At 38.7% G+C, this 20,731-nt stretch overlaps 1 protein-coding gene and 1 long non-coding RNA gene across 2 annotated transcripts; one reads left to right on the forward strand and one right to left on the reverse strand.

The window, feature by feature from the left end:
- Positions 1-1,125: 1,125 nt before the first annotated feature.
- On the reverse strand, positions 1,126-19,399 carry LOC133570364 (uncharacterized). The gene is made up of 2 exons (XM_061923152.2): positions 19,115-19,399; positions 1,126-3,122 (listed from the first exon to the last, which is right to left on the reverse strand). The coding sequence occupies exon 2, from the start codon at positions 3,070-3,072 to the stop codon at positions 1,795-1,797; it is 1,278 nt and encodes a 425-aa protein (XP_061779136.2). The 5' UTR covers positions 3,073-3,122; positions 19,115-19,399; the 3' UTR covers positions 1,126-1,794.
- On the forward strand, positions 8,411-9,182 carry LOC133570550 (uncharacterized). The gene is made up of 2 exons (XR_012050737.1): positions 8,411-8,637; positions 9,043-9,182. It is a non-coding gene; the product is annotated as an uncharacterized lncRNA (long non-coding RNA).
- Positions 19,400-20,731: the final 1,332 nt, after the last annotated feature.

Here is a 20,731-nt window from a genome sequence, read left to right on the forward strand (position 1 = left end):
TTGGTTCGCGCGCATTGTTGTCAGATCTCGCGAGAGAAACAAGTAACGAGTCCTCAAAGTGCAAATAATTTAACAACCCGGAAATTAAAAAAAGGGTATATTTTCAAAACAAATACATACAACTTATTTTGGTAATAATACTCAAATATTTAACAATGTATTGAAACAACAGTAGCATAAGGAAAGAAGAAAAAAAAGAAAAGAGACAAAATAAATATTACACACATGATTTTTTTTTTTCTTTGAGATGCTAATCGTTTTTATAATGTATTTTAGAATGTGGGATGTTTTCATGTTCTTTTTAAATGTATGTTTTTTAATATATACTGTATATGACCCCGAAATAGCGGTAGAAAAATTGATGGATGGACACACACACACACACACACACACACACACACACACACACACACACACATATATATATATATATATATATATATATATATATATATATATATATATATATATATATATATATATATACATATACACCTCACATTCTAAAATGCTAGAATACATTATAAAAACGATTAGCATCAAAAAAAAAAAATGTGTGTAGTATTTATGTTGTTTCTTTGTGGTGTTTTTTCTTTCTATGCTACTGTTGTTTCAATGCATTGTTAAATATTTAAATATTATTACAAAAAAAAATCTATATACAGTTTATATATAATTGACAGAATCAAACACAAAAATTGGAAGGTCACATGAAGTTTGGAGCTCTGTAGCAACTGACTGTGCAGAAAGTCGACGACCTCTTTGCACTATGCGCTTCAGCATCCGCTGACCCCTCTCTGTCAGTTTACGTGGCCTACCACTTCGTGGCTGAATTGCTGTTGTTCCCAAACTCTTCCTTTTTCTTATGATAAAGCAGACAGTTGACGTTGAAATGTTTAGGAGGGACAAGTGGTAGAAAATGGATGGATGTACAGTAAAGCTCTGTGGCATGATGTACATTATTGACTTTTCCATAACATTCCAAACTTTCCCATGTTTTCTGAGATTGATATTGTTTTAGGGTTTCTAAAGGGAAACAATCATGAAAAACTTTTAGAAACAATATTTGTCATGTGTAGTTTTTTATTCAGAAATGTAGATTATTAAAAACAAAACTTTCCCTCATAACCTTCCACATATAATGTTGCCATCTTTTCTAATCTACATATTTCATAAAGGGGATTTACATATAAAACAATATTCATATTACAAAAGAGAGTATGGATTATCGAGACCCAACAAATGATTGATAAAGTCACACATTCTAAAAGTAAATGATCTTGTATAAAACACAACTGCTCAAATGATGTATAAAGTCAATAATAATATGCTTCCAGAAGTGGTCCAGAAGATGTTTCAGATGTGAACCAGTAAATATGAACTAAGAGAGATTTATGTGTACTCAAAAGTGAAATGTAAAACAAATATGTATATCACATAATGGAGTTCATCTATAACATTAACAATTAAAAACACAAATAAAAATGATTTACAATAATCTACAGTATATACACATAGAATGTATTTGTAACATGTTTTGTCCTGTTTATTGTTTATTGTCACCTTTTCAGTCAGTGTTATGTTCATTTTTAAATAAAAGTACACAATGTTGTATATTAAAACATGTACTTGATTGAAAAAAGCATTAATCCAAAATATCTAATCTATACATGTTAGAATCATATTGACAGGATTGTGTTACACACACAACAATGATGTCACACATGTTATATGTGCTGATGTTGTTAGAAAGTCAAAGTTAAAGTTTTGACAGTTTATTTCAAACCCTGCAGCTCATTTGCTGCTGCTGTTCTCACCAGCACACTTGTGTTTCTTACACCGGTACTTAGAAGATAATCTTTCACCACACACACGGCAACTCAACACTTTCTCTCCTGTGTGTGTTGTCATGTGTTCTTTCAACACGTTTTTTTGTGCAAAACCTTTACCACACCCTGGGCAGCAAAGTGTTTTTTCTCCAGTGTGTATTCTCCTTTGTGTTTTTAAAGTTTGTCTTTGTACAAAATCTTTACCACAGATTAAACAAGAAATTTTTTTTTCTCCAATGTGTTTTTCCATGTGTTTTTTCAAACAAGTTTTTCGTGCAAAACAGTTACCACATTCTGGGCAGGAAAAAGGTTTTTCTCCAGTGTGTATTCTCAAGTGTGTCTTTAAATTTTGCTTTTGAGCAAAATCTTTACCACAGATTGAACAGGAAAAGGGTTTTTCTCCAGTGTGTATTCTCATGTGTTTTTTCAAATCACTACTTTGTTTTAAACTTTTACCACACATTGAACATGAAAAATGTATTTCCCCAGTGTGTAATCGTATGTGTTTTTTCAAACACTGTCTTCGTGTGAAACATTCTCCGCAGATTGAACACGAAAAAGGTTTTTCACCGGTGTGCAATCTCATGTGTACCTTTAAATACTTTTTTTGGACAAAATATTTACCACATTCTGAGCAGGAAAAAGGTTTTTCTCCAGTATGGGTTCTCATGTGTACTTTCAGACGACAATGGTAGCTAAAAGTTTTGTCACAGTGAGAACATGTAAAGTGTGTGTTGTCAGTGTGACATGTCTTATTATTTTTAGAGTTTTCATCATCAGTGTCATGAGAGTGAGACGTTGTGTCGTCACTATCTGATAGTGGAGCTAAGATCTTGTCTGCTTGTGATCCTCCACAGTGGTCTCCATCAGCTTCTGTTGTCATGTGTTGAGTTGAGCTGCTGCTCGGTGGCTCCGCCTCTCTCTTCTCCTCACTTTCACCTTTGACCTCATCATCTTCACTCTTCACAATCACACCACTCAATGGCATCTTGGTGACATCAACCTCCTCCAGTCCTTCAAGATGCTCTCCTTCCTGACTGATGCTGTGTTCCCCTCCTTCCTCTTTAAAATGGTGTGTCAGTGGGTACTCCTCTTCCTCTTTAAAATGGAGGTTCAATGTGAACTCCTCTTCCACCTTAAAAGGGAGGGTCAGTAGGTCCTCCTCTTCCTTTTTAATTTGCAAGGTCTGTGGCACCTCGTCTTCCTCCTTAATGTGGGAAGGCTGTAGCTCCTCTTTCACCATCCTGAAGCTCCACTTCTATTGCTCAGGGAGAAGATGTTCCTCACAGACGTCTGCAGGACACAAAAAAACCAAACATGTTTTAGAATCGTCCAGCTTTGCTTAGTCACACAATGTATTTGGTATTTACCGTACTTAAGAAAACCAAGTCATTGTATGAACCAGTGACGTGCAGTCACTAGAGGCAGGTGAGGCGGGGCCTCACCTGCCATCATGGAAAGAAAAAAAATGTAAAAAGAAAAAAAAATAATTTAATTGTTATATGTATTCAGTGATTATACTATAAAGTTATTTTCCATTTAACTTCACCAGTTTTAGATAATTTTTATTCAAAATCGCTGAATTTTCACATTTGCCGTTCAAATACTGAGAAGAGACGGTGCGGTGATCAGCAGCCAGTTGAGGCACGTCACTCAGTTGTGCCTCAACATGGATTGCGGACTCGGCTAACTGCTGGCCTGCTGTGCAGTGAGACTGTATTGCTATATGAACTATATTATACATTTCCATAGTTTAGTTAGCTGAGGTATATAATGTACAGTGTATTTTGTCAACAACTGTAGGTGTGTAACGTATTTCTTGTGCTGAGCGATCATAAAACGGCTGCAAAAGACGCACTGGCTGAGGCTCGCAGTTATCCCGCCTCCTGCACCCCCGCCGTAAAATGCAACCCCTGACGGGAGTGTTATATCAACTAAAGCCCACACTTAAACTTTCCAAGTGCAAGATTTAATCTATTTAAAAAAGTTATTTCATAAGAAGCCAAAAAGTGCAAAAACAATAATGTTCGTGTTTGAGGAGTTGTGAATGACTGCAGGGCCACAACATTAGGTACACCTGCAGACTGCAAGTGTATCTAATTCACAACTCCTCCAACACGAACATTATTGTTTTTGCACTTTTTGGCTTTTTATTAAATAACTTTTGTAACCTATTTTTATGGGCTTTCCTCTTTGTGATGTTAAGTTCCTGTTATGCGCTGTTATACAGTATATGCCTTGAGCTCTTATTTTGAAGGCGCTAAGAGTGGAAGTGATGACACGGAGTGGAGCGGAGGTTTTTGAAAGCAGGTAAATAAAGTGGAGCCTCTGTGTTTGTTATTTTGTAGTTTCATACAGTATTGGCAACATTTATAAACCCTCGGTTACACTTTTTTAAATAGATTCAATCTTGCACGTGGAAAGTTTAAGTGAGGGCTTTAGTTGCAGCGCATGGACTTCATTTATGAGTAAAGGTAAGACCATAATAAAAATTTTTTTAATTAAATGTGCTTTTTTGTGTGCTACAGTTTGTATGTGTAAAGTTAAAGTTAAGTTAAAGTACCAATGATTGTCACACACACACTAGGTGTAATGAAATTTGTCGTCTGCATTTGACCCATCCCCTTGTTCACCCCTGGGAGGTGAGGGGAGCAGTGAGCAGCAGCGGCGCCGCGCCCGGGAATCATTTTTGGTGATTTAACCCCCAATTCCAACCCTTGATGCTGAGTGCCAAGCAGGGAAGAATGCTGGTATGAGCTTTTAAACATAACCCGTTAACTGCTGCCAATCAAATGGTGAATAAGATACTCTTTAGGGTTCATATGTTTGTAAATCTGACTGTGATGAAGTCAGTGCCTCACCAGCCATCAACCTCACCGCACGTCACTGGTATGAACTGTCCTGAAATCTTTGTGGTGGACAAACACGCTGCTTTTTACAACATTATTCACAGTTAAAGACTCTGAAAAGGTGGACTTTTTACAAAGAAATGTATGGTGCGATAAATTATTTAAATATAGAATTACTAATGGAACCATTTTTTGATGGGCGCCAAGGCTCCTAATTTAGTTGCTAAATTATGCAGTAAGATATTGTAATATTCTTAGGTAATACGATCTCCGAGCGGTCCCTGAAGTATACACGAATACCATTATCCAAGGAATGAGGTACTTCCTGTTTAAGCGTTGCCGGACATGTGATGTGTTATTCCCACTAGTCGTGAATAAAAGTACGGTTAGCAGCACGTCGTGTGTTGGCTCAACTTATTTCCACAACACGGAACAAGACATGGTGTCAGAATAAAAGGAAAGAAGAATTTTGCAACAAGATGGACGTCGCCTATGAGGGGCCGTTAGGGACATTATTCAGAATTACCTCTTACATACACAACTGAAATGCTCTCACATAAACAACTGAAATCTTTTTCTTTTATACACACTACTGAAACACTCTTATAAACACTACTGAAATGCTCTCACATAAACAACTGAAATCTTTTTCTTTTATACACACTACTGAAACACTCTTATAAACACTACTGAAATGCTCTTACATACACAACTGAAATGCTCTCAATGAGGGGCCGTTAGGGACATTATTCAGAATTACCTCTTACATACACAACTGAAATGCTCTCACATAAACAACTGAAATCTTTTTCTTTTATACACACTACTGAAACACTCTTATAAACACTACTGAAATGCTCTCACATAAACAACTGAAATCTTTTTCTTTTATACACACTACTGAAACACTCTTATAAACACTACTGAAATGCTCTTACATACACAACTGAAATGCTCTCACATAAACAACTGAAATCTTTTTCTTTTATACACACTACTGAAACACTCTTATAAACACTACTGAAATGCTCTTACATACACAACTGAAATGCTCTCACATAAACAACTGAAATCTTTTTCTTTTATACACACTACTGAAACACTCTTATAAACACTACTGAAATGCTCTTACATACACAACTGAAATGCTCTCACATAAACAACTGAAATCTTTTTCTTTTATACACACTACTGAAACACTCTTATAAACACTACTGAAATGCTCTTACATACACAACTGAAATGCTCTCACATAAACAACTGAAATCTTTTTCTTTTATACACACTACTGAAACACTCTTATAAACACTACTGAAATGCTCTTACATACACTACTGATATGCTCTCACATAAACAACTGAAATGTTCTTCTTTTATACACACTACTGAAACACTCTTATAAACACTACTGAAACATTCTTACATACACTACTGAAATGCTCTTACATACACTACTGAAATGCTCTTATAAATACTACTGAAATGCTCTTATAAATACTACTGAAACACTCTTATAAACACTACTGAAACACTCTTACATACACTACTGAAACACTATTATAAACACTACTGAAATGCTCTTACATACACTACTGAAACACTCTTATAAACACTACTGAAATGCTCTTACATACACTACTGAAACACTCTTATAAACACTACTGAAATGCTCTTACATACACTACTGAAACACTCTTATAAACACTACTGAAATGCTCTTACATACACTACTGAAACACTCTTATAAACACTACTGAAATGCTCTTACATATACTACTGAAACACTCTTATAAACACTACTGAAACATTCTTACATACACTACTGAAACACTCTTATAAACACTACTGAAATGTTTTTGTCTCACGCACACACACACACGCACACACACCTGGAATTATTTTTCACTAGTATGTATAAATGGATTTCACCTGTAAGTGTGTGTGCTTTTTACACGTCCGTGTGAGAGACAACAATTTCAGTAGTATGTGTGCAAAGATTTCAGTTATGTGTATGAGCGCATCTTACCAGTGTGTATGCAAGCATTTCACCAGTGTGTGTAAGAGCATCTTAGTAGTGTGTGTGAGCGATGTTGCATTCCGGTTCCGGTCACCAATAATCCCCGCCCCTTTTCAGACAAGTTTTTTTTTTTGTGTGTTTTTTTTTTAAAGCCAAGTTGTTGACAAAATGTCTGCCGACAAGTCGCTTAACCGAGGCGGGAGCTCCACTTCATAATTTGAGGGCTTCAGCGGAGAATATAAGAACACTTTCAATGCAACAAGGGTCGCCCCTGCAGGACGCGGCACCTGAGCGGCCACACAGGTGTCTTTCTCCTCCCGACAGCCAAGCAGCCTGGAGCAAATGTTACCTTGCGAGTTTACACTGCAGCATCATCAAGTGCAACGTTTCAGTTCATGGACATCGAAGCAAGAGGAGGAAAAGGTAATTAGACATTATTTATTTCTAAATGATTGTTGAATCCCTCGAAATGTAAGGCGACATGGCATTGTAGTGCGCTACAATGGCAACATGTCGAAATGTGAGTCACGTCGTGGTACGTCAGTAGCTAATCAAATACTAATGATAATGGATTACAATTATTTAGCGTTTTTCTATCGACTTGATAAGGGGTCCCCAAACTACGGCCCGCGGGCCGGTTACGGTCCACCAAAGTCCAACATCTGGTCCGCTGGAAAAAAAAAAAGTTGTATTATTATTTTCAATCTGTCTTTTCTAATCCATTTTTTGGTGTCCCCTAGCCGCTCAGGCAAATCATATTGTCTAAAAATGCATTTCCCTGTATGACTTATATTGTCTTGGCTGTTTTCATGTGATCTGATTGTTACATTCTTATTCCAGAGTCACCACACAGCTGCGTGACCATTTCAACAAGGACAGAATAAACGACCTCTGGATTCATGGAACTTCTCTGCACACAAATATATTAATTGGAATATTCAATCAATTTCACATAAACATATTAAATATCCTTTTAAGCTACTTGTCGGCAGACATTTTGTCAACAACTTGGCTTTAAAAAAATAAAATAAAATAAAAACTTGTCTGAAAAGGGGCGGGGATTATTGGTGACCGTAACCGGAATGCAACATCGCTCACACACACTACTAAGATGCTCTTACATACACTACTGAAACACTCTTATAAACACTACTGAAATGCTCTTACATACACTACTGAAACACTCTTATAAACACTACTGAAACACTCTTATAAACACTACTGAAACACTCTTACATAAACTACTGAAACACTCTTATAAACACTACTGAAACACTCTTACATAAACTACTGAAACACTCTTATAAACACTACTGAAACACTCTTACATACACTACTGAAACACTCTTATAAACACTACTGAAACACTCTTATAAACACTACTGAAATGTTTTTGTCTCACGCACACACACGCACACACCTGGAATTATTTTTCACTAGTATGTATAAACGGATTTCACCTGTGTGTGTGTGTGCTTTTTACACGTGCGTGTGAGAGACAACAATTTCAGTAGTATGTGTGCAAAGATTTCAGTTATATGTATGAGCGCATCTTACCTGTGTGTATGCAAGCATCTTACTAGTGTGTGTGAGCGATGTTGCATTCCGGTTCCGGTCACCAATAATCCCCGCCCCTTTTCAGACAGGGTTTTTTTTTTTAAAGCCAAGTTGTGGACAAAATGTCTGCGGACAAGTAGCTTAACCGATGGGGGAAGCTCCACTTCATAATTTGAGGGCTTCATCTGAGAATATAAGAACACTTTCAATGCAACAAGGGTCGGGCTGCCGCCGTGCAGGACGCGGCACCTGAGCGGCCACACAGGTGCCTTTCTCTTCCCGACAGCCAAGCAGCCTGGAGCAAATGTTACCTTGCGAGTTTACACTGCAGCATCATCAAGTGCAACGTTTCAGTTCATGGACATCGAAGCAAGAGGAGGAAAAGGTAATTAGACATTATTTATTTCTAAATGATTGTAGAATCACACGAAATGTAAGGCGACATGGCTACTATGGTAACATGTCGAAATGTGAGTCACGTCGTGGTACGTCAGTAGCTGATCAAATACTAATGATAATGGATTACATTTATTTAGCGTTTTTCTATCGACTAGATAAGGGGTCCCCAAACTACGGCCCGCGGGCCGGTTACTGCTTGCCAAAGTCCAACATCCGGTTCGCTGGAGAAAAAAAATGTTGTATTATTATTTTCAATCTGTCTTTTCTAATCCATATTTTGGTGTCCCCTAGCCGCTCAGGCTAATCATATTGTCTAAAAATGCATTTCCCTGTATGACTTATATTGTCTTAGCTGTTTTCATGTGATCTGATTGTTACATTCTTATTTCAGAGTCACCACGCAGCTGCATGACCATTTCAACAAAGACGGAATAAACAACCTCTGGATTCATGGAACTTCTCTGCACACAAATATATTAATTGGAATATTCAATAAATTTCACATAGAAACATTGTGATTATTATTTTCAACAGTGTGTTGAAAACAACCTTTTTTGGCTCAGAAAGGTTCCTTATGTCTTATTATTCATATGCTTTCAATACTTGTCGGTGTGTAATTCCAGACATAGATGTAAACATTAATGAGACAACAATGAACATTTTTCAACAAGTGAACCCACTTGAAAATGATGGCAACTATGGAATAGACATTTTCACTTCAATTCTGCACTTTATTCAGTGAACATGGGAATTATAAGGTTTGTTAAAATGTTTTCTTCACTTGTGCAGTGTATTCTGCAAATGAACATTTTGTTTAAACATTTTGTAAAAAATAAATAAATAAGGAACCTGTTATACGGACCTGTATGAAGTTGCCCACTTTATTATTGCAAATATCAAAATAACACTGCAATATGTTTGTGCTGTGAACATTTATGTTTCTACCGTTGAGGTTTTTAAGTTATTTTAAAATACAGCCCCCATTATCACACACACTTTGTCAAAATCTCCCCAAACGTTTGTGATACACAATGTTTTTGTTTGTGATTATTGTATTTAGGTTTGGGGCTAGGTGTAAATATTAACACATTAACTTAAACTATAATTTTGGACCCAAAAAATATTCAGCACAAACAATTGGGACAAGTGTGGGAAGATTTTGAGGAGGTGGGGGGGCTGGATGACATCACCAGTCAGAAAATCTATTTTGGAATAACAACAAACTTATCAGCACAAACACTTTTTTTTTTACAGCACAAACCAATGGCAGTGTTGTTTTAATATTTGCAATGGTAAGGGGTTTGTGCAATAAACTTAAGCCAGGTGTCATACAAGGCATATGTTCAGCTTATTTGTTTACATTTTAGCTGTCCAAACAAGTATATGTTAAAAGACAGTTTGGCAAGAATATATAATGTGCCGTCAAAATAAATGTAAACATCCATGCCCATCCATCCATCCATTTGCTACCGCTTATTCCCTTCGGGGTCGCTGGAACCTATCTCAGCTACAATCGGGCGGAAGGCGGGGTACACCCTGGACAAGTCTCCACCTCATCGCAGTAAACATCCATGCATCCATCCATTTTCTATTGCTTGTCCCTTTTTTGGGGTCGCGGGAGGTGCTGGAGCGTATCTCAGCTGCATTGGGGCGGAAGGAACTACACCCTGGACAAGTCACCAGCTCATCACAGGGCCAAAATAGATAGACAGACAACATTCACACTCACATTCACACACTAGGGCCAATTTAGTGTTGCCAATCAACCTATCCCCAGGTGCATGTCTTTGGAGGTGGGAGGAAGCCAGAATACCCGGAGGGAACCCACGCAGTCACGGGGAGAACATGCAAACTCCACACAGAAAAGATCCCGAGCCCGGGACTGAACCCAGGACTACCGTATTTTTCGGAGTATAAGTCGCACTGGCGTGGCGCTGTTGGGAGAGTGGCCGTGCCAGCAACCTGAGGGTTCCTGGTTCAATCCCCACCTTCTACCAACCTTGTCACGTCCGTTGTGTCCTTGAGCAAGACACTTCACACTTGCTCCTGATGGGTCGTGGTTAGGGCCTTGCATGGCAGCTCCCACTATCAGTGTGTGAATGTGTGTGTGAATGGGTTAATGTGGAAATAGTGTCAAAGCGCTTTGAGTACCTTGAAGGTAGAAAAGCGCTATACAAGTATAACCCATTTACCATTTACCGGCCGAAAATGCATAATAAAGAAGGAAAAAAACATATATAAGTCGCACTGGAGTATAAGTCGCATTTTTTGGGGACATTTATTTGATAAAAGCCAACAGCAAGAATAGACATTTGAAAGGCAATTTAAAATAAATAAAGAATAGTGAACAACAGGCTGAATAAGTGTACGTTATATGAGGCATAAATAACCAACTGGTATGTTAACGTAACATATTATGGTAAGAGTCATTCAAATAACTATAACATATAGAACATGCTATACGTTTACCAAACAATCTGTCACTCCTAATAGCTAAATCCCATGAAATTTTAGAGGTCTAGTCTCTTACGTGAATGAGATAAATAATATTATTTGATATTTTATGCTAATGTATTAATAATTTCACACATAAGTCGCTCCTGAGTATAAGTCGCACCCCCGTCCAAACTATGAAAAAACTGCGATTTATAATCCGAAAAATACAGTACAACATGTGTCTGGGCCGGTACGCTGTTTGTATGGTGAAAAAACGGACGCGTCGACAGGTTGTAGAGGACGCTAAAAGCAGTGCCATGACGGCACGCCCTTAATATTGTTGTCCGGGTGAAAATCGGGAGAAATTCGGTAGTATGGTTGCCCCGGGAGATTTTCGGTAGGGGCACTGAAGTGTTATTTTGATATTTGCAATAATAAAGTGGGCAACTTCATACAGGTCCGTATAATAGGTTCCTTATTTATTTATTTTTTACAAAATGTTTAAACAAAATGTTAATTTGCAGAATACACTGCACAAGTGAAGAAAACATTTTAACAAACCTTATAATTCCCATGTTCACTGAATAAAGTGCAGAATTGAAGTGAAAATGTCTATTCCATAGTTGCCATCATTTTCAAGTGGGTTCACTTGTTGAAAAATGTTCATTGTTGTCTCATTAATGTTTACATCTATGTCTGGAATTACACACCGACAAGTATTGAAAGCATATGAATAATAAGACATAAGGAACCTTTCTGAGCCAAAAAAGGTTGTTTTCAACACACTGTTGAAAATAATAATCACAATGTTTCTATGTGAAATTTATTGAATATTCCAATTAATATATTTGTGTGCAGAGAAGTTCCATGAATCCAGAGGTTGTTTATTCCGTCTTTGTTGAAATGGTCATGCAGCTGCGTGGTGACTCTGAAATAAGAATGTAACAATCAGATCACATGAAAACAGCTAAGATGATATAAGTCATACAGGGAAATGCATTTTTAGACAATATGATTAGCCTGAGCGGCTAGGGGACACCAAAATATGGATTAGAAAAGACAGATTGAAAATAATAATACAACTTTTTTTTTCTCCAGCGAACCTGATGTTGGACTTTGGCAAGCAGTAACCGGCCCGCGGGCCGTAGTTTGGGGACCCCTTATCAAGTCGATAAAAAAGCGCTAAATACGTGTAATCCATTATTATTAGTATGTGATTAGCTACTGACGTACCACGACGTGACTCACATTTCGACATGTTACCATAGTAGCGCACTACAATGCCATGTCGCCTTACATTTCGTGTGATTCTACAATCATTTAGAAATAAATAATGTCTAATCACCTTTTCCTCCTCTTGCCCCGATGTCCATGAACTGAAACGTTGCACTTGATGATGCTGCAGTGTAAACTCGCAAGGTAACACTTGCTCCAGGCTGCTTGGCTGTCGGGAGGAGAAAGGCACCTGTGTGGCCGCTCAGGTGCCGCGTCCTGCACGGCGGCAGCCCGAACCTTGTTGCATTGAAAGTGTTCTTATATTCTCAGCTGAAGCCCTCAAATTATGAAGTGGAGCTCCCACCTCGGTTAAGCGACTTGTCGGCAGACATTTTGTCAACAACTTGGCTTTAAATAAAAAAAATAAAAATAAAAACTTGTCTGAAAAGGGGCGGGGATTATTGGTGACCGGAACCGGAATGCAACATCGCTCACACACACTAGTAAGATTCTCTTACACAAACTGGTAAAATGCTCTTACACACACTGGTAAAATGCTTGCATACACACTGGTAAGATGCGCTCATACACATAACTGAAATCTTTGCACACATACTACTGAAATTGTTGTCTCTCACACGGACGTGTAAAAAGCACACACACACACAGGTGAAATCCGTTTATACATACTAGTGAAAAATAATTCCAGGTGTGTGTGCGTGTGTGTGTGTGCGTGAGACAAAAACATTTCAGTAGTGTTTATAAGAGTGTTTCAGTAGTGTATGTAAGAATGTTTCAGTAGTGTTTGTAAGAGTGTTTCAGTAGTGTTTATAAGAGTGTTTCAGTAGTGTTTATAAGAGTGTTTCAGTAGTGTATGTAAGAATGTTTCAGTAGTGTTTATAAGAGTGTTTCAGTAGTGTATGTAAGAATGTTTCAGTAGTGTTTATAAGAGTGTTTCAGTAGTGTATGTAAGAGTGTTTCAGTAGTGTTTATAAGAGTGTTTCAGTAGTGTTTATAAGAGTGTTTCAGTAGTGTATGTAAGAGTGTTTCAGTAGTGTTTATAAGAGTGTTTCAGTAGTGTTTATAAGAGTGTTTCAGTAGTGTATGTAAGAGTGTTTCAGTAGTGTTTATAAGAGTGTTTCAGTAGTTTATGTAAGAGTGTTTCAGTAGTGTTTATAAGAGCGTTTCAGTAGTGTTTATAAGAGTGTTTCAGTAGTGTTTATAAGAGTGTTTCAGTAGTGTTTATAAGAGTGTTTCAGTAGTGTATGTAAGAGCATTTCAGTAGTGCTTATAAGAGTGTTTCAGTAGTGTATGTAAGAGTGTTTCAGTAGTGTTTATAAGAGTGTTTCAGTAGTGTATGTAAGAGCATTTCAGTAGTGTTTATAAGAGTGTTTCAGTAGTGTTTATAAGAGTGTTTCAGTAGTGTGTATAAAAGAAAAATATTTCAGTTGTTTATGTGAGAGCATTTCAGTTGTGTATGTAAGAGCATTTCAGTAGTGTTTATAAGAGTGTTTCAGTAGTGTGTATAAAATAAAAATATTTCAGTTTATGTGAGAGCATTTCAGTTGTGTATGTAAGAGCATTTCAGTAGTGTTTATAAGAGTGTTTCAGTAGTGTGTATAAAATAAAAATATTTCAGTTGTTTATGTGAGAGCATTTCAGTTGTGTATGTAAGAGCATTTCAGTAGTGTTTATAAGAGTGTTTCAGTAGTGTGTATAAAAGAAAAAGATTTCAGTTGTTTGTGTGAGAGCATTTCAGTAGTGTATGTAAGAGGTAATTCTGAATAATGTCCCTAACGGCCCCTCATAGTCGCCGGATTTCCTTCACCTCGAATGGATTGGGATGCGAGCAACCTGCCCGAAGCATGGCGGAAGTTTAAGCTCCACGTAGAGTTGATGTTTTCTGGTCCTTTTAAGAAAAAAGGAGAGGACGAAAAGTGCAGCTATCTTCTCATTTGGATTGGCGAAAGAGGACGGGACATATATAACACATGGACACTTACAGACGACGAACGTAAGGTACTGATTACGTACTATGAGCGCTATGAAGCATACGTCATGCCGAAGTCAAACATATTTGCTCGTTATAAATTTCATGAAAAAGTCCAAGTAGCCAACGAGCCATTTGAACAGTTTTTGACGGATTTGAGACTGCTTGTGAAGGACTGCAATTATGCAAACAAGGAGGAGATGGTGAGAGACCGTGTCGTGTTTGGGATCCACTCACCTAAAGTAAGAGAAAAGCTACTGAGTGTCGGTTCCGATTTGACGTTGGATAAAGCTATAGATATAGTCAGGTCTCATGACATGGCACAAGCACAGCTCAAAACTATAGCTAGCGGCCTGCACGAGCAGACTGTCCATGCTATCAGTCGCCATTATCCAAGGAAGACAGCTTGGAAAACGCGCCATGACAAGGCAACAGAGCACACCTACAGACCTGATGGGGACAGAGAGCGTCATAAAAGTTGTGGCTACTGCGGAAACAAGCCTCATGGAGCAAAAGACTACTGTCCAGCCAAAGGTAAACAGTGCAAGATATGCAGCAAATGGAACCATTTCGCAAAAGTATGCCGCTCAAAGCAGAGTACAGGAGTGCACACTGTAAGTGAAATTGACTCACTCAGACAGACAATGAAGAATTATTTATTGATGCAGTTACACAAGGCAGCGGTAACAAAAGAGAAACTGAACAGGCATATGCAGATGTGTTTGTTGGACCAAGTAAAACTACTGTCACCTTCAAGCTAGACACCGGGGCTTCAGCTAATGTCATTCCCACTAATGTTTTCCAAAGGCTTGGGATACAGGACACACTACAACCAACAACACGCCCTCTCTATGGCTATGGGGGTGAGAAGTTATCCGTCAGAGGAAAATGCAACATTAAATGCCAGTACAAAAGCATCCATCTGACATTAAAGGTCCACATCGTTGACACACAAGCTCCTCCTGTGTTAGGATTAAAAGCCTGTTTGGATTTTGGACTCATTAAACTTATACTGTCCGTGCACAGCACACCTGAGACATCGGTTATGGATGAGTTTGCTGATGTGTTTACAGGAATAGGACTGTTTCCTGGAGAGTGTACAATTCACATTAAACCCAAAGCAGTACCTGTAGTTCACCCACCTAGGCGCGTCCCTCTGGCCCTTCGTGACCGCCTCAAAGAGGAATTACAAAACATGGAAAAACAAGACATCATTGTAAAAGTCACTGAACCAACCGAATGGGTTAATTCAATGGTAGCAGCAGAAAAACCACGCACAGGAAAACTAAGAGTATGTCTGGATCCAAGGGATCTAAATAAAGTCATCAAACGCCCGCACTACCCCTTACCTACCCTTGAGGACACCACATCCAAATTGTCAGGAGCCTGTTTCTTCAGTGTAATGGATGCAAGGTCAGGCTACTGGGCCATCAAGCTCTCAGATGAGTCCTCAAAGCTGACAACCTTCAACACTGTTTTCGGACGATACAGATTCCTCCGCTTACCTTTTGGACTGATTTCGGCTCAAGATGAGTTTCAGCGTAAAGTTGACGAGACTTATGAGGGTTTGCAGGGTGTCACAGCAATAGTCGATGATATCCTCATCTATGGCAAGACTAAAGAAGAACATGATACCAACCTCCGTGCAATGTTGCAGCGCTCCAGGGAGCGAGGAGTTAAGCTCAACCCAGATAAGAGTACAATCTGTGCTACTGAAGTCAGCTACTTTGGGCACCGAATCACCAAGGATGGAATCAAGCCTGATCCAGCCAAGATTGCAGCTGTGAAGGACATGGAGCCACCAAGAGACAAAGGTGAGCTCGAAACAATCCTTGGCATGATTAACTACTTGTCCAAATTTGCCCCTGGACTGTCTGATGTCAATGCACTCATGCGTCACCTATTAAAAGATTCGAGTGAATTCAGATGGGATGCACAGCAGGAGGAAGCATTCGGAAAGATTAAAGAGCTCCTCACTCAGGAACCAGGTCCAGTGTTAAGGTATTTTGACCCGAGCAAGGAACTCAGACTCCAAGTTGACGCATCAAAATATGGATTAGGGGCAGTACTATTACAAGAAGGAAAGCCCATAGGCTATGCATCTAAGTCACTAACTGATTGTGAAGTCAATTATGCACAAATTGAGAAGGAGTTATTTGCTATTCTGTTTGGGTGCAAGCGTTTCCACCAGTACATATATGGTCGGCACATCACCGTGGAAAGTGACCATAAGCCACTTGAATCCATTTTGCAAAAACCACTTGCAGCAGCGCCTCCAAGGTTACAAAGAATGATGTTACAGCTACAGAGGTATAACTTCACCATCACTCACAGACCAGGCAAAGACATTCCTGTCGCAGACACTCTCTCCAGAAAGTCACTGCCTGACCAGGACACCAGCCTCAGTGAAGGTATGGACATGCAAGTGCACACCGTTTATAGCAACCTACCTGTCAGTGACACCAGACTTGAAGACATCAAGGTGGAGACTGGAAAGGATGCTCAACTCATCTTGCTGAAAAAGATAATTAAGTCAGGATGGCCCGAGGAGAGGAAACGATGCCCTCAGAACATAGCGGAGTATTGGAACTACCGGGACGAGCTCTCGCAGATGAATAACATCCTGTTCAAGGGGGAAAAAATCATCATACCCAACTCACTGCGCACAGAGATGTTATCCCGTATCCATGCAGGTCACATGGGTATGGAAAAGTGTAAACAAAGAGCGCGTGACATCATCTTCTGGCCTGGGATGAACAAACAGATTGAGGAGTTAGTTGGTAAATGCCACATCTGCAATGAACATAAACCATCAAACACTAAAGAGCCAATGATAAGTCACAAGATCCCAGACAGGCCATGGCAAACAGTGGCTACTGACCTGTTCACTTGGAACAATGATGATTATTTAGTCACAGTAGACTATTACAGCAGATACTTTGAGCTAAACAGATTAAACAGCACCACAGCTGCTGCTGTTATACATCAACTAAAATCTTCTTTTGCAAGACACGGGATACCAGAGACTGTTATATCAGACAATGGTCCACAGTACAGATGTAGAGAGTTTGATGTTTTTGCCAACACATGGGGGTTCACACATATTACCTCAAGCCCATGCTATCCTCAAAGTAATGGGTTAGCCGAGAAGTCGGTTCACATTGCAAAGTCCCTTATGGAAAAGGCCAAAGCTGATCAGAAAGACCCTTATCTGAGTCTGCTTGAATATCGCAATACCCCAGTGGACAACTTCAAATCACCAGTTCAGCTGCTCATGAGTCGTCGCACACGCTCAATCCTGCCTAACACCCATCAGCAGCTGCAACCCAAAACTATCAGCCACAAGGATGTTCACATCATGAGAACCAACAAACAACACCAGCAGAAGAAATACTATGACAGATCAGCTAAGCAAATGTCACCTTTGCATGAAGGACAATACATCCGTTTTCAGGAGAAAGGCTACTGGAAACCAGCAGTTGTCGTTCGTTCAGCTGATACCGAAAGATCATATCACATACGTGCATCAGGAGGACAAGAATATAGGCGAAATAGACGACATCTCTTGGACACAAGAGAGACACTGACCACTCAGACTGAAGAAAACACAAAACATGACACACAACATGCACCGCACACTGACACACCACACACCTCAAAGATAACAGAAGAAACAGCCCCACAGCCTGTGCGGTATCAGACAAGGTCTGGACGTGAGGTTAAGCCCAGAGTTGTTATGGACTTATAAAAATTATACTCAATGGTGTTCAGATATGTACAATTCAATAACATTGTGATTGTGTTTCTATTTACAACAGTATGACATTCAAGCAAGTTAAGTGATAATTGAAATCTGTTGTTGAATTCTTACTTTATGACAGTCGTACATGTGCTACTTGAATTTCAATACGTTTCAGTAATGGTTATCGCACAGAGTGTGTTTTCTTAAATGTTGTGTTCCATATTTTTCTAAAAGAAGGGGGATGTAATATTCTTAGGTAATACGATCTCCGAGCGGTCCCTGAAGTATACACGAATACCATTATCCAAGGAATGAGGTACTTCCTGTTTAAGCGTTGCCGGACATGTGATGTGTTATTCCCACTAGTCGTGAATAAAAGTACGGTTAGCAGCACGTCGTGTGTTGGCTCAACTTATTTCCACAACACGGAACAAGACAGATATGACCTCATTTCTAGTATTATTTTCTCAAAACTGGCCACCATGCCGTCCCAAAATGTCCTCCACGTCACGCGCTGACGTCATCATACCGAGACGTTTTCAGCAGGATATTTTGCGCAAAATTTAACATTGCACTTTAGAAAGCTAACCCGGCCGTATTGGCATGTGTTGCAATGTTAATAATTCATCATTGATAGATAAACTATCAGACTGTGTGGTCGGTAATAGTGGGTTTCAGTAGACCTTTAACTTATTCCAAATGATCTTTCATGTGTGGTTTAAGTTATTTTTGAACATGTATGCAGTCACAATATGTTACATCATGCAATTTACATATTCCCATTCCTCTTTACATGTTCGAAAAGTAGTAGGAAGAAGCAACATTTATTTAATCTTGCCCCTTTTCCAAATAATTGCTATTACTGACACGCTATCACATTATGTCCCCATATTATAACACAATACACATGAATGAAATACAACAGTTATTTTGATGGGCAGTTAAGTCAGTTATTATTCTGCTATCCTTCTTTCTAACACTACTAATATTTATTCAACAACCAGTTCGTCGCTGATTCACCAACACTCTCATCGTTGCTACTTTACACATGTTCACACAATCACAACACTTTATACTCACACTTGATCTCTGCTTAGCGATGTGTTTTGATCATTTCCGCGTCTCTTTGTTAGCAGCTAACAAGCTAAGCTAACCAGCAAGCTCAACTAGCTAGCAAGCTAAGCCTGAGAAGAGACGCTTCAAAGCTCACTGCGACGAGTTGAGTTGATCCTGACACGAATACCTAATAGTTTATTTGTTCATACGATGGACGACTAAGTACAAATATAAAAATGAAAGAATAATGCAGACTTAAAGACCACATTGCTATGTTGCGTTTTACGACACGATTGGTACCGGAAAACACAATCGTTTTGCGCATGCGCATGGAACAGGTTATTCTTCATTTTATGGCGGGTCGCAACCAACGTTATAAATGCATACCGCTACTTACTGTACTGGAGTGTGTATCATCAGGGTGAGTACTTGAGACTATGTTGGTATATTCATATCCATCCATCCATCCATTTCTACCGCTTGTCCCTTTCGGGATCGCGGGGTGTGCTGGAGCCCATCTCAGCTGTATTTACACAAAACCACACATAACAAAAGGGAACAAATAAAATATTAAAAATAATAAATGAAAAAAACCCCCCCAAAAAACAAAGAAATAATAAAAATAAAAATAAAAATAAAAATAAAAATAAAAATAAAAATAAAAATAAAAATAAAAATAAAAATAAAAATAAAAATAAAAATAAAAATAAATAAATAAATATGAATAAAATAAAATAAAATAAAATACAATAAAATAAAAAATAAAGAATAAAAAAAATAAAAATAAAAATAAATGCAACCTACGCTTTAAGTATTAAACCTGTGATCTTAAGCTATCCCATTAGAGCCTTGCTACATTCTTTATTGTTTTCCCCCTTCCCTAAAATTGCCTTTAAACTCCATCCTCTACCGAGACTGTACAATTTGTCCCTTAGTGTCTTCCTCTGCAACCTGTACTTCCTACACTCCATCAGCACATGCTGCACATTTTCAACAACCCCACATAGCTCACATTTATCTGTTGCCACTTTGTTTAATAAGTATAATGTTGCCCTCAGTCCAGTGTGTCCTAACCTAAGTCGAGTATAAACCACCTCTTCTCTCCTACACTTGCCTCTATATTCTTCCCCTTTAATACATTTTTGGATGTTGTACAAGTGTCCGCCTTTCCTCCCAGAATCCCACAGTTTTTGCCAGGATTCCCTAGTTGCTGTATTAATCAGTGATTTTGCCTCCCCTCTTCCAACTGGGATTTTAATCAACTTATTGTCCACCATTTTTAGTGCTCTTTTATCTGTCATCTGCTCTTTCGTTGTCCCATATTCCAATGTGCGCCGGCATCCAACAGAATTCTACCACAAGACCAGTCCTCTGAATTCTAAAAAGCAATACATGCACTTCTAACAACAAATTGTCTCTGCAAGTCTGTTTTGCAGTTAGACTTTCCATAGCTGCAGCAGAGTCTGAGCAAATGACTGTTCTCAGCGGTTTTATTTCCTCTATCCATTGTAGTGCTAGTATGATAGCCACCATTTCCGCTGTGAATACTGACAGGTTATTAGAGATTCTTTTACAGATTGACACCTCAATTTCTGGAATATATACTCCTGCTCCAACCTTCCCTGATATCGGCTCCTTTGA

This window comes from Nerophis lumbriciformis, linkage group LG01, assembly GCF_033978685.3.
Source record: "Nerophis lumbriciformis linkage group LG01, RoL_Nlum_v2.1, whole genome shotgun sequence".
Classification (NCBI taxonomy): domain Eukaryota; kingdom Metazoa; phylum Chordata; class Actinopteri; order Syngnathiformes; family Syngnathidae; genus Nerophis; species Nerophis lumbriciformis.

Excerpts from the sequence above, each read along its gene's own strand:
- LOC133570364 (XM_061923152.2), bottom strand. The coding sequence starts at position 3,072 with ATGGTGAAAGAGGAGCTACAGCCTTCCCACATTAAGGAGGAAGACGAG.